Genomic DNA, 23813 nt, shown 5'->3' with positions numbered 1-23813 from the left:
ATGGGGGGGGGGGGTGTAGAAGAATACAGAAGTGCCTGCTATAGTTGGGGTTTGTTGATTTTCACGTTCAGTTTTTAATCAATTCTCAAGTGCCATTTTTATGCTGGAAATAGATCCATTTTCATTTGATGCATGTATTCTCCCCCCTCCCTGTAAAGATTACCCAGAGAGCGCACAGCTATACTGTACGTGGAGCTCATCAGAAGCTCTCCTCTCCTCTGGCACTCTCTCTCAACCCTCTCTCTTCCACACCATCGCCTCCCCAGGGACACGGAAAAAGCACAGTTGCAAATCAATGCGTCTTTAGCAGGGACACCTCCTCCCTGCTTTTATCACACATCTCCCCGCTAATAACTTTAACCAATGGCAGAGGATGGAGTTGCCGTGTTTGGAGCGAGGGTTCCCCCGTGGGAGCCTTTTTCTCTTTGAGACGCTTGTCATCCCTTGCCTGTGTTTGAAATTGTAATAGCCTCATTAGGAAATGCAAATTTATTTCACAATAAAAGCAGAATTATGTTTGCTGTGCCTACTTGTCAAGGCGTTCTCCCTTGTGTTCCTGTATGGCACTTTTTGTTCTGGTCTAATTCGGTTTGTGCACTTAAGGCTCTTTAGCCAGCTCATCTGTTTCCGGTGGTTAGTCAGCTGTGCTGTAGCGTCATCTTTAATGTTGTTGAGGTGAGGTAGCCGATGACCAACACAGAGAGGCACAGCAGATTTACACGGATCCTCTCCCCCCCCCCCCCCCCCCTCTCCATTTGTTCGCTGAACTGAGCAGCAGACCGGGATTGCCTTAGTTCGGCGAGAGAGCCACCAACGCGTTTCGCTGCTAATGCCAGTCTTGCTTTAGAGACGCCGGCCGCGGATTGGAGAGCGGCGCTGTCACACTGACTCACTGCCATCTGTCCATCAGAGCGCTGCTGCCTCTCCAGATGCGCCACTTAGCGCTCCGCCCAGCAGCCCTCCACTCCCTCTGCGGCGCACAGGAACCCAGTCTGGGTGTCACTGAATGAATTATGGCTCGGCAGTCCCCAGGGACACACCACCTTCTACCTGCACACGCAGCTCAGAGAGCAATCCTGGGTAACAGTTTGGATGCCTCTATGGATGCCTCTCATTTGATCTTTTATACATCCTCCCTTCCTTCCTCGATCCTCGTCCTCACTGATCTAGATAAAGAATGATGGGGCGGCAACAATGGGATAGTCTATCCAGTTTTAGTTATAGATCAGTGGGAATGCCCCTGAGGAGAGAGTTTGAGAGCCACCCTTTGTGTGTTTAGACTTTGGGTTTGACTCAAAGTTAGATTGACAGTCGCCAACTGGTGCTAGTACAGACGTAGAGTTGTTTTGTCATTGAAAGGAGGCCTTGTAGTGTAGCTGCACAGTTGAATATAATCTAAAATGGCAAATACGGACTATATTAAGTGCTATTTTATGTTAGATTTACGCAAATGAGAGATGCAATACGATTTTGCCCCAACCACGCACTAGACTCTAATGAGAAGAAGTGGGAGAGACAGCATCACAAGATTGAGATAATGTGCTGTGTTTCCTCTGTTAGGGACCAGTAAAGTGATATTACTTAGCTAATCATTATGCAACATTCATTAGTTGGGGAAGCAAATGACAGCAGTCCCTAAATAGCTTCAGTGGTGGGAACGACCCTAATCTTTCTTCGCCGCGGCACATTAAAAACAACAGCGCTTTATGACGGGAGGCCCATCGAGGAGGTGTGCTCTGCGTCACAAGGCTGCCTGCTGGTGTACCTCCACTAGCAAAAAGGCTGTTCTATTGCTTTGATGTTGCCATATTTAACCTCTGACCCAGCCGTGTCATAAGCCCCGCTGATGCGCCATCAGCCCACTGCGTAAACCGTCGCTGCCCTCGTGTTATGTAAGCGTGTACTCCCAGGGACTACCGTCCGGGTCTGCTGACCATAGGGACTTCAGCTGGGTGACCTTAATTGATTTGAAAGAAATAGAGCTAGGTAAACGAATTGTGTGTTTTTTTGGCTGGCCCGCGTTAGCCCGCAGTGAAATGCCATGAAAACAGCATCCTCTCCTCTGTGGGGCTGAGTCAGAGATGAGCAGGTTACCCGGGAGGGACGGCTGGCCCCAGGCTTGTGTTGTTAGCGCTGTGCCACTCCATATTCAGTGTGTGTGTGTGCGTGTGCGTGTGTGTGTGCGTGTGTGTGTGTGTGTGTGTGTGTGTGTGTGTGTGTGTGTGTATGCGTGTGTGGATGTGCACATGTGTGTCCTTGTGTGTGTGTGTATGTGTGTGAGAGAGAGTGTGTGTGTGTGTGTGTGTGTTTGTGCATTCTCACACCATTAATGTATGTACATATTTGTCCGTCTGTGTATAAGGACATCTCAAGTTTATAAATCAAGTCAGGATGACTCTCTATCAGTCTTGAGCTCATTCCCTGTTTAATCTTCTCTTGCTAAATACATTTTAGTCAACATTTCTAGTAATTTGACCGGTCAAAAACTGCAGTATGCAATATGGTCAGCAGTTGAATCACTCTATTATAGTCCTTTTAGCTTGAAAGAGTATTAAATGTCGAACTGCACATTAATAGCAAATTGAATGATTAAAGGGGATGACAGGACAAGGTCACCTTGACTCTCTCGTTTCACTTCTCAGTTTAGAGTCTCATTCAAGCGCAGGCCACGTGAGTGACTTCATTTGCTGTGTTTGTGTTTGGTAGGCTGCTGAAGACCCAGTCCCTGGAGTGGTACTATAATAATGTGCGTAGGCGCTTTAAGAGGTTCGGGAGTGCCAAGGTGCTGAAGACGCTGTACAGGAAGCACGCCGCAGAGCAAGGAAATCTGGCAGAACTAACAGGTGCTTTGCACACGCGCACACACACACACGCACCCACGCACACACGCACTCACACACACACATTACAAACTGATTGCACATGCATACACACACACACGCAAACACACACACACACACACACACACACACACACACACACACACACACACACACACACACACACACGTGCACACACACACACACACACACACACACACACACACACATATTAAAAAACTGTTTTTTTCTTGATATGTGGAGGGGGTATTAATGCTCATGCTCAAGATGTATGCATATGCATCACATGGCCATAGGTAATGTGATTAATATCACCATGCATGCATTTGCATGCTAATGAACCAGTGGAACATTTCCTGCTTAAAATATGTCTTGCCTCAAACCACCAACTGTTCACAGAGTATCATGTCAGACCCGTTAAACCCATCGTTTTTTTTTTTACCGAAAACACATTTTTATGCATGTTTTTTTTGTGCGCCTTAAAAAAAACGGTGACAAGACCAGGGTGAGTGGCGCTGCTGCTGTATCCCTGCGAGAGGTCCTGTTTGCAGTGAGAGTGTGGATGTGTATCGACGCGGCCGCCTCTGTGCTCGGAGCTTGCCGATATCTCCTGCAGTCGGTCGGTCCGCCCTCCGAAGTGCGGTGCGGTGCGGTGGCGGCGGCGTCGGGGGCTTTTTGCTGGCGGCGTGAGCGCGAGTGAAGCAGTGCGGCGCAGGGAGAACAGGATTAAGGGCCCGCAGGCTTTCATTTCACATAACAACTTCACCAGATTACGCAGCAGGAGCTGGAGGAGGCCGGGGCCAGGAGAACTCCCCACCCTCCCGGCTGGGATTGAAATCTACATTCTGCTCACTGTCTGTGTGTTTGTGTGTGTGTGTGTGTGTGTGTGTGTGTGTGTGTGTGTGTGTGTGTGTGTGTGTGTGTGTGTGTGTGTGTGTGTGTGTCTTCAGCCACCCGTGCCAAATTCAAAGCCAGGATCATGCAGCAGTCAGTAGCTGATCACTCTGACATATTCAGATTGGCCTGAGGGGGGTTATCAGTAGATAATGGGTTGGTGTGTGTGTGTGTGTGTGTGTGTATTTGCCTCTATGTCTGCGTGTGTGTGTGTGTGTATGTGGGTGGCTGGGTGTGTGTGCGTGCGTTGAAATACATTTGCATATTTGTGCGCATTCATGTGTATGTGTAGTATATTTGTCTCTGTGTCTGTGTGAATGTGTATTACTATTCTTCATATGTGTATATTTTATATACATAATTACGTATATAGTCATATAGTGTGTGTGTGTGTGTGTGTGTATATATATACACACTATATGTAGTAGGAAAGTGTGGTGCTTCTGTGCATTGGTCTATATATGCACATGTTTTCCCATGTGAAAGTGTGTGTTGGTGTGTGTGTGTTCTCTGTACGTGTGAGTGGCGCAGTGGCATTGTGTTATTGTGAGTAGTTGAGCGCTGAAGTTGAGCATTCACAGGCTCGGCCCCCTCTGTCTGACGGCCTCCGGATTTGCTCAGCCCGGCAGCACAGGGGATTGAAGGGAATTAGTCATGTTTGTGGAGAAAAGGTCATGTGTGCGTTTTACAAGGCCCCTAATGGATCGTTGTCCGCCACCCTCCCCTCCTCTTAACATATACAGTGTTCCGGAGCGATAAACTATGCTTTTTATTGTCCAGTGTGAGTCAGGATGCTGAATGATCAGCGTCCGTTATGGGACAGACTTATTAGTGCTGCATGGAGAGACCAGTTTATGGCTCCTATGCTGATGGCTGTGAGGTGCTTCGTTTTTTTAGTAGTATTAATAGAGGAATAGTTCAAATCGTGGAGTGGTCTTGAAGACGTGCAAACACTCTTTAATACACATCAAAAGGGGACTCGTATCCCCACTGCTACAGTTTTGTGAACATTGTGTGCCACTGGGCGCCGTTATTTCTTGTCTGTGTTTGTCGGGGGGATGCTCTTTACAAAAAGGACTTTCAGATCTTACTCTCACATTATGGTTGCGAGTGCCTTTTTGTCGACTGCAACAATCGGCAGCTTATTGCAGTGCTTCTGGCCGCTCCCTGTGCTGGGGGTGTTGGGGATGCACGCGCGGTCCGCAGGAGGAGCGCAGAGCCGCTGGCCCCCGGCGCCTCTCCCCGCAGCCTCATTAGATCGCCCGGCCCTGCCCAAGCCTGCTGCGTCTGTCTGACACGCTGTGATGGGAGAGGCTGCACCCTGGCAAATATGACAGCGCTGGAATGCGAGGTGCCTTAACACCTAAGGGCTGATCTGATGCTGGATTCCATTTCCTGCAGTCTGCCTGAGACAAGCAGCAGCAGCAGCAGACCAATAACCTTGGAGCCGGCCCCACACACACACAGTGTCTGGTCCGTGCTAACATCAGATGCAGAGCATCGGGAGACTGATTTGATAGAATTGCAGGATTAGATCTCAAACGGGTCATCTCTCTGAAGGGGCTGTATTTTTATTCAATTTTTATGTGTTTTTTTTTTTTTTTTTTTTTCCAATTTCTCACTATGGTAGTCTTAAGCCTTCACGGCGCTATTATCCTCCTCGTCTCCGCGCCGGAGAGACAGCCAGGAGCGCCCCACGCGCACCCCACGCCTCCTGTAATTGAGTGCATTTGTGAAATCAGCAAAAGCACTTCTTTTCATCTCCTCAGGCTGCGGCACGGCACTCACGCTATCTGACCTCAGCACATCAAAGGACTCCGCTGCTGCAGCCTTAACATACGCTACTGTAGGTCTCTCTGAATGCTAACTCACAGAGACCATTCCAGGTTACCCAACTTTCCTGTGCCATATTGTGGACACAGCATGAGAGAGAGAGAGACAGAGAGAGAGAAAAAGAGAGGGGGAGAGAAACAGACAGAGAGAGAGAGAGAGAGAGAAAGAGAGAGAGAGAGAGAGAGGGGAAGAAAGAGAGAGAGTGATTCTGGGTTTGTTTGGTCACCTGGGCTTGTGGCATGTCAGTACACATTTATATCAGGTCCCTCCACAGAGCCTTCCCCCGAGGCTTTTAGCTGTAGGCTATGTGACGGCGAGAATCCCACAGCGACGGGAGGACCAACAGGAAATGGAGGAATCAGTGTGATATATGTGAACCCCTGAAACGGAGGCATGTGAATGAAGAAAATGGCCTTGGCAACAGCACAGAGCATGTCAGGACTGACAGTGAGCATAAAGAACGGTTGCACCTTAGAAACAGCCTCCTGCGAGTCACTGTGAAAACGTGTTGCTGAACACGGTGGAAGTCATTTCCGAGACGGATATCAAGGGAGCTTGTGTCAGTGTGTTGCTCTCTCTCTGTCTTTTTCTCTCCCTGTCTCTCTCTCTCTCTCTCTCTCTCTCTCTCTCTCTCTCTCTCTCTGCGCGTGTGTGTGGTTTATGACAAGAAGGATAATGACTGCTCACTGCATGTGTTTATGTTCCTCTGAAGATGGGTGTTTTTTTAGCGTGATGCCATTTCCCCAAAGCTATTTGGAACGATGACAGACAAATGTTTGACCTTCAGTTATCGCCCAAAAAAAGACAGATCTTTTTTGGGGGGACATCTCTACCTGGCAGAAAAGCCATATTGCAGTGTCACATCTCATCCGTCACAAGATTTGTCCTCATGTTCCCCCCTGTGAAACTGTCTGCTTCTGTTACACAGCAGGACGTGACATCCACAGCACAGTAACTCAAAGTCCAGCAGCAGTAGCAGCAGCAGGAGCAGAGAAAGTGCCCTGGACTCCCACATCAGACACCCTACCCCCCCACCTCCCCTGCGCCTCCCCCTCCCGTGGTCCTCCTCCTGACAGGAGGAGCTGTCTGCCGTAGCCATGGATCTTTCAGACAAATCTCCGATGGGCTTTCCATCCCCATCAGCTGAGCTGTGTGCCCTCCCATCTGTGCTGTCTGGAGCGGCCCCCACCCCCCACACCCCCACCCCCCACTTTAATATTCTAGAGCCAAAATCTTCATCCAGCCAAGGTGGGATTCAAATCCCATGTTGCGCCGTCAAGCTTAAAGAAATTGCCTCAAAAGGAGATGAGTAATTGGAGTCGAAACTTTAAAAGTCAATGAACTAGAGAGTTCAAGATGAGGCAAATGGCAGTAGGGAAACTGTGTGAGTAAAGGCTGGGTAATAACATAGCACACTTTTTTTTAAAGATTAAATTAAACTCTATCCCAGGCATTTTTAAATTGAGTTGATATTGACAGCAGAATGTAGTGTTGAGCTGGAAAGTTAATCCCTGGCCAAAGGCCTCTGTCTTGTTTGCATTTTATCTTATTATTTTCTGGCATTGGCCAGCAGCAGATGCATGCACACACTCACCATGGCTGCAGCTATGCTGGCTTTTGGAAATCTAATAAATTGCAGTGCATTCTGCCTCCAGCTTGACTCCTTAATGCGGTGGAAATGGCCCATGTGTCTGCTAATCCACTACATTAGTTTATTGTTTTGTGCTGGTGCACTGTTTGTGATATGACCAAAAGGAGCAAATGTTTGTGACAGAGTCATGAACGGACTGTGATTCATGAATTGTGGACACATGGAACTGTTACATGAAATGCATTACACTCAGAATGGCCAGCTGTGTCCCATGCATCATCTATGTTTCGCCAGTTCATTTCAATATACAAACAATTTTCCATTGAAAAGCTAGCCATGTATTAAGGTTGTTATTTCTCATGATTGTAAACCATGTACTGTATTAAGGTTGTTATTGCTCATGATTGCTAACCATGTATTAAGGTTATTATTGCTTATGAATGCTAACCATGTATTAAGGTTGTTATTGCAGATTATATTGCTAAACATGTATTAAGCTTGTTATTGCTTATGATTGCTAACCACGTATTAAGATAACTACTGCTTATGCCTGCTAACCACGTATTAAGGTTGTTATTGCTTATGATTGCTTACCATGTATTAAGGTTGTTATTGCAAATGATTGCTAATCATGAATTAAGGTTGTTATTGTTTATGGGTTGCTGACGAAGGCACTCCTTTGTTTGTTTGTGTGTGTGTGTGCGCAGAGGGGAGCACATACGCAGAGAGCACTGGCAATGAGGGCAGTGTGTGTGACAGTGACTCAGCCTTCTACAAGCAGATCGAAGGTGAGTTGAACACACGGGCCCCCTCGGTCCTGCTCCCGTCCTGCTGCACTCATGTGTCACCCAGGCTGACTCAGTGCCCCGCGTGTGTGTGTTGAATAAAAGCTAACATTCTGTCAGAACAATCAGCGGCGAAACGTTTGCCAACATACAACAGGAACTTGTCAGCCTCAGACCTGGAGTACTGTATGTACTTTTAGCACTTTCAGATACTTGATTTGATATAAAGCGCAATATACTGTAAATAAAATGTATTATTATCATCATTATTATTATTATTATCATTATTATTATTATTATGTAGTAAACTTGAACACATTCTGTTCAGATTGTTGCCACATATTGTGAGGATATTTGAAGGAAATGGTTGAATAATTTGTTGGTGAAGCTTGGTGATTGATGAAAAAGAGCCTAGTGTAATAGACTTTGCCTTCACCCATCCATTCTGATAAAGACCATTAGATCAATAGATCAATACTGCAGTGACGTGGAGTATTAACAAAGAGCATCATGTGATAAAACTAGTCAATAATCAGGAGACTTCCCAAGTCAAGGTTAGCTTACTTTAAACCTCTGGACTCTTCTCAGAATTCTTTGTGTTTTGAGGACTACTACAGTCAGGAATATGAAGAATGTTGTGTACAAGTTTAGAGCCTAAATGGTTTCCTCTTGTTTAGCAAACGAGCAAATCCTTTACTTCCTCTCTGTTGGACACAAACCCCTGAATGCAGACATGCGCTCATATGCTCACGTGGTGTAAGTTTCTACAGAAATGCAGTGGATTGGTTTTGTGCGTGAGTTTTATTTTGTTGTAATATTATAGCCTTGTATATTGTGAAAATGCAGGAGTAGTTTTCCGTAAGGCAAAGCAATTGAGACGTTCTTTGAATGAATGTTGTCTTCCAATACAATTGTGTACATTAAGCACTCAGTTCCTGCCAGTGAGCGGTGCTTGCACTACCTCATCATAATGCACAATGGTGTTTTGTTTTTTTATGAAACATTTATTTACGACACCACTTCATGATGTCGCTTCTGTTTTGACTCAACACAACTGACCCCCCCTTCCTCCCTCCCCATTCCCTGGCCCAGAGCACAACATGGCCGACACAATCACTGTGGCACTGCGGGTTGCAGAGGAGGCCATAGACGAGGCCATCACCAAGGCCGAGACGCACAGGGACAGCCAAGTAAGACACTCTCCTTCTCCCACACATCTGTTTTTTTAGTGCCGTCCAACGGGCTTAGCAGATTTCATTCACAAAAACTGTAACAGAGAACAAAGCCGGTGACTCCACATTTCAAAGGCAATGATGACCATACTGTATGATGATGTAGAAGGATGTACAGTAATATGTGCAATGCAGTGTGCTGTAATACAGATAGCCTGGTTTTGCTCAGCTCCTCTCCTCCTCATCTAGCTCCTCTTCTCCTCATCTAGCTCCTCTTCTCCTCTTCTCCTCATCTAGCTCCTCTCCTCCTCATCTAGCCCTTCTCCTCCTCTTCTCGCTCCTCTCCTCCTCTTCTCGCTCCTCTTCTCCTCATCTAGCTCCTCTTCTCCTCATCTAGCTCCTCTTCTCATCATCTAGCTCCTCTCCTCCTCTTCTCGCTCCTCTTCTCCTCATCTAGCTCCTCTTCTCATCTAGCTCCTCTTCTCCTCATCTAGCTCCTCTTCTCCTCATCTAGCTCCTCTCCTCCTCTTCTCGCTCCTCTTCTCCTCATCTAGCTCCTCTTCTCATCTAGCTCCTCTTCTCCTCATCTAGCTCCTCTTCTCATTTAGCTCCTCTTCTCCTCATCTAGCTCCTCTTCTCCTCATGCGATCTCTGATTTGGTTTGAATGTTAAGAAACTCTGTTGCACTGTGGTGTGAACGTCTCATCTCCAGGTGAGAAGAACTCCCAGATTTGGAGGTGTAATATACGAGTTTGAATTTTCATTCTGGAGTTCTAAAAATACAGAGCCAGAGAGACATGGCATTCCGAATGCGCCGCTGATGGCCAGGTGGCCCTTGCGTGTTTCATAGGAGCAGGCGTCGTCTGCACTGCAGCTGACGGGCCAGTCACATTGGGTCTGCTGCTCAGACCCAGCCAGGGCAGTCTTAAAGGAACAGGCCTTCACACAGCTCAGGAAGTCTTCCATTATGTTAGCTGTTAGGAGATGGACTATTACTGGGGAAAAAAAGGGTGCCGGATGATTGGCCAACCGAAAACAGACGGCCGGTGGTGATTGCGGAGATGGGGGCTGTAGGGGATGAGTGAACTTAAGAGGAGAGGAAGAGAAGGAGGGAGCGTGGGAGAGGGAGGTAGAGAGAAGGAGAGATAATGGTGGAAGATTTCAAAGAGTGTGCAGAGTGAAATGTTACACATGGATCTATTTTGACTGTGCCTCCAGTTGTGTTGATTGTTTTAGAAATGCACAATGCAAACTCACTCCAGTTGCTCAGTACAAAATGTTATTATTTTTTAGGTAATGCTATGAATTAGCTTGCCATGATAGCCAAGGTATAATGATAGAAACAGTCCCCTTTGGAGTTCTTTATTGAGTATAGGAATGATGTAGTTTGGCACAATAGAGGGATGCAGTCTCTGCTTTAGGGAAGGGTGTCTTGGGAATGATGCGTGATGGATATGACATGATTGGAATGATGTAAGCGCCAGTCATCAATCATCTATACATACGATGCGTTGTGACAGTTTTATTGGCCCAGCCGCATCTGTCTCCTCGAGTCGCACTCATTAAACAGTGGCAGTGATGTAAGGGTTGCAAGCTGTCGGGTCAGTGGGCAGATAGTGGTTCTGATGCTGACCACCAGTAATTAGACCCGGCTATTTTCCTCATGACACCCATAGCCTTTATCAGAACACGAATGACTTTCATGAGCTAAGATGAGCTTATCTGCCACATCAGAGGCTTACAGCTGATCACCTCAGATAATGCCTGGGACGGAACTTGGAAAGCTCTTAAAAGCCTGTGACTGAGGAGCTGATGGAAGCCGCGGTGGTTAATGGACTTACATCCAGATCAAACAGAAATCTCTCCACGTACATTTTCATAGTCCGTTTTTCATTAACGGTTCTTTGAATATCAAAGGAGCTCTGTGGCTTTTTAGTTAGTCTTCTTGGTTGCAAGTGCGATGGGTAGTTTCAGCCTGCTTGCCCTTGAATAGCCTGTGTACTTAAACTGAAGGCGGCTAATTATAATTGACTGTGAACACTGATAAGAAATAGGAGAGGCTGACCTATTTTATAAGCTCAGCACAAAATGACAATACATTTAGTCTTTTAATTAGTTGGCAAGAGCCAATCAAAAGGACCGGCGTAAATATACACTGTACAGTACATTTGTCTAGTCTACAGGCCCTGGTTGAATGAATAGTCCTGCTTTTATGGTTCCTCAGTCACAAAGCCACAGAGGCTTTTTCTAGGAGTGCATGAGATGTACTGTAGATCAGAGAGAGGCAGTACGCTGAGCTCTGACTGTTCTGCAGGAGAAACAGAGGGAGGCCCAGTATCTGCGGGAGAACCGAGAGGAGCTGATCGAGGAACTGGCCACCACCATTGTACATAAAGTGAGTAACGCACAAGCACAGAGGGTGAGAGTGTGGATGCTACTGTGATTCTGTGGTATCTCCTCCATATCTACTGTCATGCATCTATATAGACATAACAGTATGTTATATTAATGTGCAGATCTGTGCTGTTACAGTAATTTCCCGCATATAAGCCGCATTGTGTATAAGCCGCAGGCTTTTTTTTAACTGTTTTATGCAAGTTAAAAGAAACAAAACCATATTAACACCAGATTCATTGCCCCCCTGTATTAACCTCATAGCGGAAGAAATTGTGCAAAACCAATGTATAAACTGCGGCTAATTGTCGGGAAATTACGGTATATGTATGCGTAGATATGCACATACAGAGTATATGATGTGTATGTGTAGATCTGTGCTGTTTTGTGTAGGTGATGTGTTTATATAAGCATTTGAGCCTACAGACATTAATATGTTATGGTGATTTTATTTGCAATAGTAATAATTATCACAGAGTCAATTTTCAGGCCACCATATGTCTCCCTGGAGAAGAACAGCTGTTTCTGTACATGAAGCATCCATCTGTAATGTAAATGTTGCTCTTCACGTTCTCTTATCCAATACTGCCCGACATGCCGTAATCTCACCCCTCTGCTCTCAGATTATCCGTAGGAGAAGAGATCTCTCGGACATGCAGCCGGATTATAACCTGGATTGGCCTCCTGATGAGGACGGCGAGCTGCTGACGGCCGTCCCCGAGGCCCACAGCAGCCTCATCACCTCCACCAGCCTCAAGTCCTCCCTCTGGGTGAGTGAATGACCCCTCCTCCTCCTCCTCCTCCTCCTCCTCCCCCGTCCACCTCACCCCCTCCCTCGGAGCCGCGCACGCTCCGCTTTTTATCCCTCTCAGGGGACCGGTCATTTGGGTCGGGGGTCAGACGCCTCAGAGGGGAGGCTAAGCGGCCGTGGCTGTCGTGGCTGCTGGCTCGTGGTGCTTAGCGTCAGCGTTGGGGCGTCTGGATGTGCTTCACCTCTGGACGCCAGCCACTGACCTTCCGGCGTGCCTCGGCAGTACCGGAGATCGGAGGAGACGGGACGAGATGACACCAGGGGATATTTAACACCTCTCCCCTCGGTCGTCCTTCCGGGGTTCGCCCCCCACCCCCCCCCCCACCCCCCCTCCCCCACACACACACCCCACCTCTCCTCCCTCTCCCTCCCCATCCCCCCAGCAGATTAGTTGCTGTCCTGTCAGGATGCATTGGGATCGGCCGACTACTCCAGAGAGGCTGGATATCACAGTCAGCTGGCTAAGATTAGCTAGCGCTGCGGCTACATGCCTCAGCAGAGCAGCAGATTTGGAGGAGGAGGAGGAGGAGGAGGAGGCGGGGGCGGGGGGTAGGGGGGGGGGGCATGCCATCTGACAGGAAAACGACATTTGTGACATACTGCATGTATCTGTAGGCATTGTGTGTGTGTGTGTGTGTGTGTGTGAGAGAGAGAGAGAGAGAGAGAGAGAGTATCTCAGAATCCCCATCAGTCCTGTGATGGGGGAAGTCTGGGCTCTTGTGTAATGAGTGCTCTTTCCAAAGTGTTTACACGTACAGAGGGGGGTGCAAGAGGAAAAGCTCCTGCAAATGATCCCTAATCTCCTTGAAGTGAATCAAAAATCTCCCATGAGCCTCTACCATTCATCATTAAATCCTCCGCAAATGAGCCCCCTTCACACTGCTCCTCGAAACGCAAAGCCTGCACTACTTTGCAAATCAGTTGTTAAAACTTGTAAAATATGTGAATATGCATGTCTCTCTCTCTCTCTCTCTTCTCTCTCTTTCTCTCTCTCTCACTCTGAGTGTGTGTGAGTATGTGTGTATGTGTGTATGTGTGTATGCGTGTGTGTGTGTGTCTGTGTGTGAGAGAGAGAGTGTGTATGTATGTTTGTTTGTTTGTGTATATCTGTCTGTGTGTGTGTGTGTGTACTGTATGTATGTTTGTTTGTTTGTGTACATCTGTGTGTGTGTGTGTGTGTGTGTGTGTGTGTGTGTGTGTGTGTGTGTGTGTGTGTCACATAACTGAATCTTGTCTGAGAAATTACTGCACCTGCCAAAGTTGTGTCCTAATGTAATATTTATTCTGAATTGTGGACACACATAAAGATGTGTGGTGTGTGTGTGTGCGCGCGTGTATGTGTGTGTGCCCACGTGTGTATGTGTTTGTGAATGTGTGTGTGTGTGTGTCTGTTCTCATATCCATAAACATAACCTCAGCAACGACCTTGTAATTTCCTATCCCTACACTGCATCCTGTCCATGGCCTGGAGTAATCTCTGCTACACACACATACACACACATACACACTCTCACACACTCACTGCTGCGCGTTCTCTTTCCTTTTCCCAGCGGTCTCGTTCGGCCTTCTCCCTCCTCACTGACGGAACCTCAGACCCGTACCAGCCGGTGCAGAACCAAGAGGACGTTCCGGCCCAGCCGCCGCTGCACGGGCTGAAGAAGGAGGGCCTGCCCATCCTGCCCACCTGGAAGAGCGTGGACCGGCTGGACAACTCTAGTAAGAGCCCGGGGTCCTCACTCACACATGATTTGGCCCTGCTGGGGTACTTTAAAGAACCGCCACTAGGTGGAGCTCAAGTGTTCTGTGCAGCAACTCGCTGCAGCACTGTGACTAAAGTTTTCCATTTTTGTGTATGTGTCTTGTGTTTGTTTGCATTTGTGTGTCTGTGTGTGTGTGTGTTTGTGTGTGTCTTTGTCTGTGTTTTCATATCCGTTTGTGTTTGTCTGTGTGTGTGTGTGTGTATTCGTGTTTTCATGTCTACGTGTGCTTGTCTGTGTGTGTGTGTGTGCGTCGGCGTGCATGTGTGTATGTGTGTGCGTCTCTGTGTGTGTGTGTGTGTGTGTGTGTGTGTGTGTGACTGTTTGCTTGTCCCTGTGTGTGTTTGTCTGTTTTGTGTGTGTGTTGGGAGGTGCGTCCGCAGTGCTGCAGAGTCCCGACGGGAACTGGATCGCCCTGCAGAGCACGCTGCTGTCGCGGCCCAGCCTGCTGGCCAAGCGCAAGAGCCTGGTGTTCAGCGTGCTGGAGAAGGAGTCCGGCGTGGTGTCCGCCTACGACGAGATGGGCTCCGACACCGAGGCCGAGCCCGAGGGAGCCTTCGGCGCCCTGCTGGAGTTCCGCCGCAAGATGAAGGCGCAAGGGGGCGACATCGGCATCGGCGAAGGCGACGGCGAAGACGACGGCGACGTCGATGTCGACGGCACCACCGACGACGGCGTTGGCGTCGGCAGCGCCGACCCCGACACGGCGGACTCGGACCTGGAGGGGGCGCCGGTCAAGCTGGGGCTGGACGGCGCGCGGCTGCGCTACCACAAGCCGCTGCTGTCGCTGCTGAAGAAGAAGAAGGCGTCGGAACGGCGACGCACGCCGCCCCGCCGGCCCAGCGTCATCGACATGAACTTTAACCCCGAGGCGGCCGACAGCAGCGAGGCCGACGAGACGCAGGCCGAGAGCGCCACGCCCACGCGCACACGCCGACGCCGGAGGAGCCGCAGGGAGCACCTGGACGACAGCAGCCAGCTGGAGCCGCACTCCCCCAGCGTGCCGGTGAGACCGCCGTCGGCTCCATACACGGTGAATCACACATCCTCACAGAACCTTTGCATGACTGTGCTGTAGATGCTGTTGTTGACTAAGGAATGCGGTAGCCATCTTCTGTAAATAACTCAAAAAGTATGTTTTTAATCAATGAATTGCCAAGTAGAATAAAGGCTTTTTAACATTTCTACTAGATGAGTGCCTTGGTATCTTTCAATTTTTTGCCAACTCAAAAAGCTTGTTGATGTTAGTTTGGGGGGGGGGGGTTTGAGGTGGAAGTAAAACCTATTAAATGGAGTCAAAGTTATTGTTAGACGATGCCCTTCTCATCACATGGGTTCGCTTTGTCCAATAGGAGTGCAGCACCATGGCCCTGGATGACCTGGTGAGGATGCGCAACATGATGATGCAGGAGACCCCCGTGCTGCTCACGCCCGAGGACGGCCTCACGTCCGACACGGCCACGCCCGACATCCTGAGCTCGGGCAACATCACCCCGGAGCCCTTCCTCTACGATCCCAAAGACGTCACCTACAAGAGGCAAAACACCTTCAAGGGCATCAGCGGCGGCGGCGGCTGCGGTGGTGGTGGTGGTGGCTGCACCATAGAGCAGGACCTCACCTCCCGGCTGGAGGCGCTGGCCAGCAAGGTCACGCACTTCTCCTCCACCGAGGACGAGCTGGACCGCGACGACGGGAAGGCCATCAACGACGACGACGACGACAACGACGAGGCCGGAGGGCGACAGAGCAGGGAGAGCCTGGCCCGCGACGCCCTCTGGGACATGGAGGTGGAGGACCAGGCCAACGCCGCGGCGGAGGAGGAGGAGGAGGAGGAGGAGGAGGAGAAGGACGTCAACGGCGAGCGGCTGGCCGAGATGGACATCGACATGGAGGAGGTGCGGGAGGAGGGGGAGAAGTACATCCTCTCGGTGCGGGCCAAGGTGCTGGAGCTGGACACCCGGCGGAGGGCGAGCCTGGCGGGCGGTGCCCCCCCGGTGGAGCAGACCTGGTGGGAGTCCCTGAGCGGCATGCCCGGCGAGGGCCGCGAGCGGCGGATGCCCGACGCCTACGCGCTGTCCGAGGCCGACTTCGACTCGCTGTCGGAGGGGCTGGACGAGGGCGGGAGCATCGACGACATCCTCAGCGACATGGTGCGCTCGTCCGAGATCGAGATCGAGAAGAGCGCCGAGGCCTGGGACCAGGCGGGGGACAGAATCGAGGCCATGGACGTGCGGGAGGACCGAGCGGACGAGGTAAGGCCGGCGGACGAGCTGGACAGGAGCAAGGTAGAGGTAGCCACAGGAAAGGACGAGGGGTGCGGGGGGCCCAGCGCTGGTAAGGGGGGAGTGACGTACGACAAAGACAACAACCGGCTGCTCCCGTGGGAGTGGCTGAAAGGGGACAACAGCAAGTTGGGAGCAAAGATCCGGAAGTCCTACAAGGAGAAGGAGGCGTTTGACACGTTGGAGAGGAAAAGGAAGGAGCACCTGCACAGAGGTGCGCAGCAGGTGAACGCACAGCAGGTGAACGCGCAGCAGGTGAACGCGCAGCAGGTGAACGCGCAGCCGTCCGTAGAGCAGAGGGATCCGCCGGGAAAGGGGCAGGTCCAGGAGCAGGTCCGGGATGGCGAGGTCTCGGAGGGGCGGAAACCGGAAGAGGACTTCACCTTCCGGGCGGTGAAAGTCCACCTGGACGAGCTGGAGCCGTGCAAGAAGGGGAGCCGTGAGGAGGAGGAGGAGGAGGTGGGGGAGAAAATGGAGGTCAAGGAGAGCGAGCAGCCGAGGGCAGAGGAGAGCGTTCGGCAGCCGAGCCCGGCGCGGAAACCGGCGGAAGAGGAGCAGAGGGAGGGCTTAAAGATGGCCACCGTCAGCGGCAAAGTGGCCGTGGACGGCCGCGGCGCTGCCCGAGGCTTCCGCGAAGAGAGCTCGTCGTCGCCCGACCCGAATCCGTACCCGTCTCCGGACGACATCAACAAAGTAAGGCGCTGACCGCAGCGGAGCGGAGCGGAGCATGCGCTCGCTCGCTCGCTCGGCTAACCCTCCTTGAGCTAGCGCTGTCCTGGTTCTCTCTCTAAACTCTCTGCTCTTCTTGCCTTCTCTCCTCCTTCCCTTCCTCTTCCTTGTCACGTTAGGATAGGTATGGCCTTGAGCTAGAGCACAACCTGCAGTTAATCTCCAATGTGATGCAGCAGGTGAGATACTAGTGGCAGAATGCCAGGCGCTGCAGTCCCCTGTTCAGTCAACAAATGTGGACATTTTTGGTACTGAGATAACCGGCAAAAATGTCCGACTAACACCTCCGCATTTGTGCTGCACTATTGTATGTGGCTATCAAATGAAGCTCTGTGGCTCTGTGCATGGGTCCTTTTACTGACATTTTCTACCTCTCTTGGTTAACACTTGGGCACCTTTGCTGATTTGTTATACTGTACCTGCTTATGCCTGTTTTGTAGTAAAACCACTGGGTCTACCAGATGTTTAGTACCGTAATTTCCCGACTATAAGCCGCGGTTTATACAGTACATTGATTTTGCAAAATTTCTTCAGCTGTGAGGCTAATACATGGGCGCAGTTAATATGGTTTTATTTCTTTTAACTTGCATAAAACACTGCCCTGCGGCTTATACACAATGCGGCTGATATGCGGGAAATTACTGTAGATGATTGCAAAATGATGGCGCTGGTGTTTATTCCCGTGAGCACATCTGTTGTGTGTGTGTTTGGCTGGGGCAGAAGTACTCGGCGGCGTCGCTGCGCAGCGTCACCACGGAGATGCTGCGCGTCCTGAACGCCACGGAGGACCTGATCCAGGGGGCGGAGGGCAGCATCGACGAGCCCGCCAACTCAGACCGCCGCACCTCCTCCGCCAGCATCTCCCCCGGCCAGAGCAGGAAGCTGGACGAGCAGCTCAGCAAGCTGGAGGAGAATGTGAGCAAGCTCTTATCCGTGTGTGTGTGTGTGTGTGTGTGAGTGTGAGTGTGTGTGTGTGTGTGTGTGTGTGTGTGTGTGTGTGTGTGTGTGTGTGTGTGTGTGTGTGTGTGTGTGTGTGTGTGTCTGCGGGTGCTCCTCCAGTATAATTGAGTGGTAATAAAAGAAGAGTATTATTAAATCCCAGCAATTATTCAAAGGTTAGGACATGGCCACTAGGGTGTGCTTGGGAGCAGTCTTAAATGGAATATTATGCTCTGGTGACACATGTGCATTTGTTGGCTTTAAATGCAGCTTTAAACATGTTTAATCATGCTCCACCAGGTCTCAAGGACACAACTTATGGCAGTGATTAAACAGGAACACATTTAATAACACCAGACTGCTTTTATTATACCCCTTGTCAACCATGTCCTGAATCCCAGGTGTATGTGGCTGCAAGTACGGCGTACGGCCTGGAGGGGGAGCTAAGTGATCTGGAAGCGTGTGCACGTCGCATCGGCCAGAGCACCAACGAGAGAGAGCTGGCCCACCTAGAGGACCAGGTGGCATCGGCCGCAGCCCAGGTGCAGCAGTCTGAGCTCCAGGTGCGTTCTGCCTGGATGCTGCTGTTTGGCAACTCACCCAGCCCTGCTCCACCTCACTGCACTACACTACACTAAACTACACTAAACTACACTACACTACACTACACTACACTACACTACACTACACTACACTACTACACTACTACACTACACTACACTACACTACACTACTACACTACACTACACTACACTACACTACACTACACTACACTACACTGCATTACACTACACTACATACACTACACTACACTACACTACATACACTACACTACACTACACTACACTACACTACATACACTACACTATACTACACTACTACACTACACTACACTACATACACTACACTACACTACACTACACTACATACACTACACTATACTACACTACTACACTACACTACACTACACTACACTACACTACACTACATACACTACACTACACTACACTAGATACACTACACTACACTTCACTACTGTACACTACACTACACTTCACTACTGTACACTACACTACACTACACTTCACTACTGTACACTACACTACACTACACTACACTTCACTACTGTACACTACACTACACTACACTACACTGCACTACACTACACTACCCTACACTACACTACACTACACTACACTACACTACACTACCCTACACTACACTACACTACACTACACTACACTTCACTACTGTACACTACACTACACTACCCTACACTACACTACACTACACTACACTACACTACACTACACTACACTACACTACACTGCACCGCACTACACTGCACTACACTACACTACACTACACTACAATGTACTACACTACACTACACTACACACTACACTACACTACACTACACTACCCTACACTGCAGTACCCTACACTACACTACACTACACTAACACTACATTACACTACACTGGCCTCTGCCCTGCTTGGCTTGCCTCTATTGACACCCTTCTCTTTTGAACTCTCTGAGCTCCACAGCAGCATGCTGCTCTGTTGCCTAAGTCACTGCACTCTTAGAAAAAAGGTGCTATATAGAACCACATTGCATGCTTCATATATGGCACCCCTAAATGGTTCTTTAAACCATTTTGAAGGGTCCATCAAAGGAACCCCTAAGAGTTCTTTAAAGCCTGCATGGTTCTATATAGCACCCCAAGAACCTTTTTTAAAGAGTATATCACATTGCATGTGGCCTCCTTGTATATGGGCCTCTGCTGTCCAGTGAGGTTAACTCACACCGCAGTCTGCTTTCTCATCTACCTTATCGACTCTCCGGCCGCTGGCCGAGGAAGTGGCCATGAAATAAAGGCTCTCTGACCAGTATGTCATACATTATGGTTCGCACATGTCCGGACATGGGTCACTTCTGCCTTGCTCTCCAGGCATGTGAGGGCTTCAGCCTCTTGTAAAGTTTATCACCCGTATAATGTCCTTGTCCTTTAGGTCACTGATATTGCTGCAAGAATCGCAGCCTTGAAAACAGCAGGTCTGAATGTTGCGCCACAACACCGCTTGTTCAAGCCTTTGAAGACAACCAAGGTTTGGTGCCACCACAGGAATACTCTTGATTATGCTGTTCATTAAAATCGGATATGGAAGTAATTTATTTTGTGTCTTTCCCCTCAGACACAAACCATAGACACATCAAGACAACAGAGGAGAAGACTGCCTGCACCTCCCACAAAAGGTTCCATAAACCCTACAATTTTATTTAACACAATTTTAATGATGGACAAAGTCTATATAATAGTGTAATGTTTATTTGCTGAGTAATACTCTATTATAATACTAAGATAATACTGTGAGCAAGATCCTTAGCACAGACATCAGTGGGTCAGCTCAACACTCCTAGCTACACACCACACACTAGCTTTAGTTCATGCATGAAACTCTTCTTTCTCATTGACTCCCACACTTGACCTGTCGTTTAAATTAGAGCCCTTTATCATTTTGGTTAATTGAATGTCTTTTTAAGAGAGTCTTTGTGTTTGCACTGCTAATGGGTAAAGCTGTTCAAACATTGAGCTGTTGATGGAGCTGCTCTCTCGCCCCTTGCCTCTCTAGAGAAAGAGACGACTGACATTTGAAGCTGTCTGGGATGGCCAGCTCGCCGACACATTCTACCCAAAGTTCAAGACTGTCTGCACTCCTGTGCCTTGAAGCAGTGAAGCTCTGGACGGAGGAGAGGAGTGACAACGTTGCCAGACTGTTTCATCTCGCCAGTGCAATCTTTAACAAATACTCTTCGCCTTAAATCAATAGCCAGGATGTCAATGACACTTGAACAGCTACTGACAGCATTGTAGACCAGTAACATTGTGGACAGGTAAGAGCAGTTTGAATAAGAAGAAGACAACAAAAAAAATGAAGACGTTTTGTATAGAATGTTTATAATGTGCAGTTTTCTTTTTCAGAAATATATTTTTATTTCAGTGCAATTTTATTTACACCGTCTGATATTGCTGTCCCGAGATCGAACCTCTGAATGAAGCAACACTCGTGTCACAGCCCAAGCAAATGCATCAGGTTTCTGTGATTCATCTGTATGTGATTTATGATATGAGAAAAGAAAGTGATCGTCTCTCTCTCTCTCTCTCTCTTGATATTGACTATCATCTGATGGTAAACATTAAATAGATATTTCAGAGGGTATTTGTCAGTGTATGTAAATGCTATGTGTTCATGTGAAAAACCAGTGTGAGTCCTCGCTGGAGCTCTGAATCATTGTTCCAGAGCTCACAGTTCTCTGATTCCGATCCTAGGTTACCTGTGAAGGTGAATGATACTGCAAAGACTAATTTATTGTGACTGTAAGATAATAGAACTGAATAAATGTTGCATTATTTAACATTGCTTCTGTGTGAATCAGACATATTCCAGACATGACCTTTAAACAGATAGAGTTTCTAATGTGCACTGTATGTTTCATGTATTCCATCTGGTTAGCGCATCGGGCTTGTAACCGGAGGGTTGCCGGTTCGATCCCCGACCAGTCCACCACGGCTGAAGTGCCCTTGAGCAAGGCACCTAACCCCTCACTGCTCCCCGAGCGCCGCTGGTTGGGCAGGCAGCTCACTGCTCTGGGTTGTGTGATTCACCTCACTGTGTGTTCACTGTGTGCTGTGTGTTCACTAATTCGGTTAAATTGGGTTAAATGCAGAGAACTGAATTTCCCTCACGGGATCAAAAAAGTATATATTCTATTCTTCATTCATGCGTGGTCTAGTAGACTGTGCCCTCCTCCTTGCAGTACCCACACTGACCTAGAGAGGGCGCTCTCTGCCTATGGAACAAGCTGAGTAGCTAACAACAGAATGGGAGAGGAGGGGCACTGTCACCCATACTTAATGTGATGGACAGAGGTGGATGAATAGGGCCTGGAGCAGGGGACATGGAGCCCAAAGTGCCTTCAGGCTCACGGCCAAAACAGGAGGGGGAGCGGGGGGAACCAGCTTTGAAAGCCACAGAATGGAAAACAGGAGGGAGATCAAGCCTGACTAGCAAAAAAAGTGACTGGTAAAGAGGAACGAATGAACAAACGAGTGAAAGGGCACAGAACAGGGATGAGGGAGCGAGTGAGCGAGAGAGAGAGTGAGTGAGAGAGAGAGAGAGAGAGAGAGAGAGTGGCAGGCTCTGTGTGTGCAGTTACCACGTGAGGGAGGGCCATGGCAGGAGAAAACCCTTAGAAGGAAGGATTACACGGCTAAAGGCCAGTACTGCTCAACGAGAGAGCAAGACCGTTCCTGGCAGACCGCAGCGAACTAGCCAAAACCAGATCTCCAACGCCGTGGCATGCCGACAACACTGACTGCCGAGCCCACCACAGACGGTATCACTCACAACGCTGGCTTCAGACACGCTGCTTTTTCCCTTCCCCACGCTGGGCAGAGACACGGCTGATTCTGGGAATTGGTGCGGGCAATAATGATTGTTTAGTCTGTCACACCAGCACTGACATGCTGCTGTCAGCGTGGTTAAACAGGCATCATGTTGGCCGCAGGCATAGTGCCACTTAACCTTTTTAATGGCGTGCAAAATATAGTTCTCAATGTCAGAGCATTAGGAAATCCTTAAGACTTACCACCATGATGTAACTCTGACGGCACCCATGTAAAACAGTGTTTCTCAATATTCAGTTCCATTTTTCTGCTTGTTTACATTTTCCAGGCCATGAAAGAATAAACCCTCACAAAAGCAAATGACGAGAAGCACAAACAATGCCTAGAGGAAAGTAAAGCGTTGCTTGACCAATGGCTTTAAATGTGCATTTTTTCTCTGTAGTGGTGAATGAGAAACCATAAGACAGTGACATTGAGAAATAGAATTTAAGTAGATTTGCATTATTAAACCATACATGTTAAAAGTGTACTATTTGTAATACATGAAATAATAATAATAATACATACTGTAGGTTTATATAGCGCTTTTCAAGGTACCCAAAGACGCTTATGGACACAGCAATAGAATATCTTCACTCACTCAGAAGGGGCCCTTGACAGCTTATTGACCTGTAAGAATCTTGGTCAATGGGAGTGGTACAACTCTATTTCTGTACAGCTGTGGTACAGGGGCCCCATCTGTTGTCATCCACATAGCAGATAACAAGGGGAAAAGAGACATGTTCAGACACCTGTCCATGTAATGGCAGACAGAATCACTTCTAAATTGAGACATTTACCATGCAAATATAGCAGCAAGCAGCAATGAGGGGCCAAGAAGCCCAGCAAGCCAGAGTTGCCATGGCATTTGGATGCCATTACATCAGACACATGGCCATAAGAACCCACAAGTTTCATGTCAAGCAACCTAAGATTGGCTGATATACTGTATAAGGTCACTAATACATGCTTGGTAACTGCTTGGCTCAGGTAAAAGTCTCATATATATATATATTATAAATTATATACCGGTATATACTGTAATTGTATACATAGAAACAAAAATGTTATGTTTTGTGAGGCTTGGTCTGAAGATTACTTGTGGCAGATGTAATGAATAATGGATAGTATTTGTGACAATGTTTTGGTGTTTCCAACAAAATCTAATAAGGTGGCCGAATCGATAGGTTGACATCACACGTTGGCATGTGTCAGCCTTGAGACCTCCCACAGTTTTAACAGAGACTGTTAATATAATTAATTTTAAATTGAAAAACACATCAACAGTTACAAGCCAAAGTGCTTTTTTGGTAATTGGAGTCCCCTCTACTTGTGTAT

The 23813-nt window shown here is 48.5% G+C and overlaps 1 protein-coding gene across 5 annotated transcripts in view; it reads left to right on the top strand.

The window, feature by feature from the left end:
* The window catches only part of myripa (myosin VIIA and Rab interacting protein a), a 35943-nt gene extending 14498 nt beyond the window's left edge, over window positions 1–21445 (top strand). The window contains exons 5-18 of one of the 5 annotated variants that reach the window (XM_062525688.1): window positions 2707–2843; window positions 7866–7946; window positions 9036–9133; window positions 11430–11510; window positions 12133–12279; window positions 13871–14036; window positions 14461–15110; window positions 15430–17052; window positions 17208–17267; window positions 17809–18003; window positions 18429–18590; window positions 20041–20136; window positions 20224–20284; window positions 20662–21445. In XM_062525688.1, coding sequence (XP_062381672.1) covers window positions 2707–2843; window positions 7866–7946; window positions 9036–9133; window positions 11430–11510; window positions 12133–12279; window positions 13871–14036; window positions 14461–15110; window positions 15430–17052; window positions 17208–17267; window positions 17809–18003; window positions 18429–18590; window positions 20041–20136; window positions 20224–20284; window positions 20662–20684 — 3580 coding nt within the window. In that variant the 3' untranslated portion in view covers window positions 20685–21445. Of the gene's footprint in view, window positions 1–2706; window positions 2844–7865; window positions 7947–9035; window positions 9134–11429; window positions 11511–12132; window positions 12280–13870; window positions 14037–14448; window positions 15111–15429; window positions 17053–17207; window positions 17268–17808; window positions 18004–18428; window positions 18591–20040; window positions 20137–20223; window positions 20285–20661 lie in introns of all 5 variants that reach the window. The other 4 variants (XM_062525703.1, XM_062525695.1, XM_062525680.1 and 1 more) reach the window with 4 other exon arrangements.
* Window positions 21446–23813: the final 2368 nt, after the last annotated feature.

This window comes from Sardina pilchardus, chromosome 2, assembly GCF_963854185.1.
Source record: "Sardina pilchardus chromosome 2, fSarPil1.1, whole genome shotgun sequence".
NCBI classification, from domain to species: domain Eukaryota; kingdom Metazoa; phylum Chordata; class Actinopteri; order Clupeiformes; family Clupeidae; genus Sardina; species Sardina pilchardus.
Note: the sequence above shows the minus strand (reverse complement) of the source record. Positions and strands in the feature narration are given on the sequence as shown.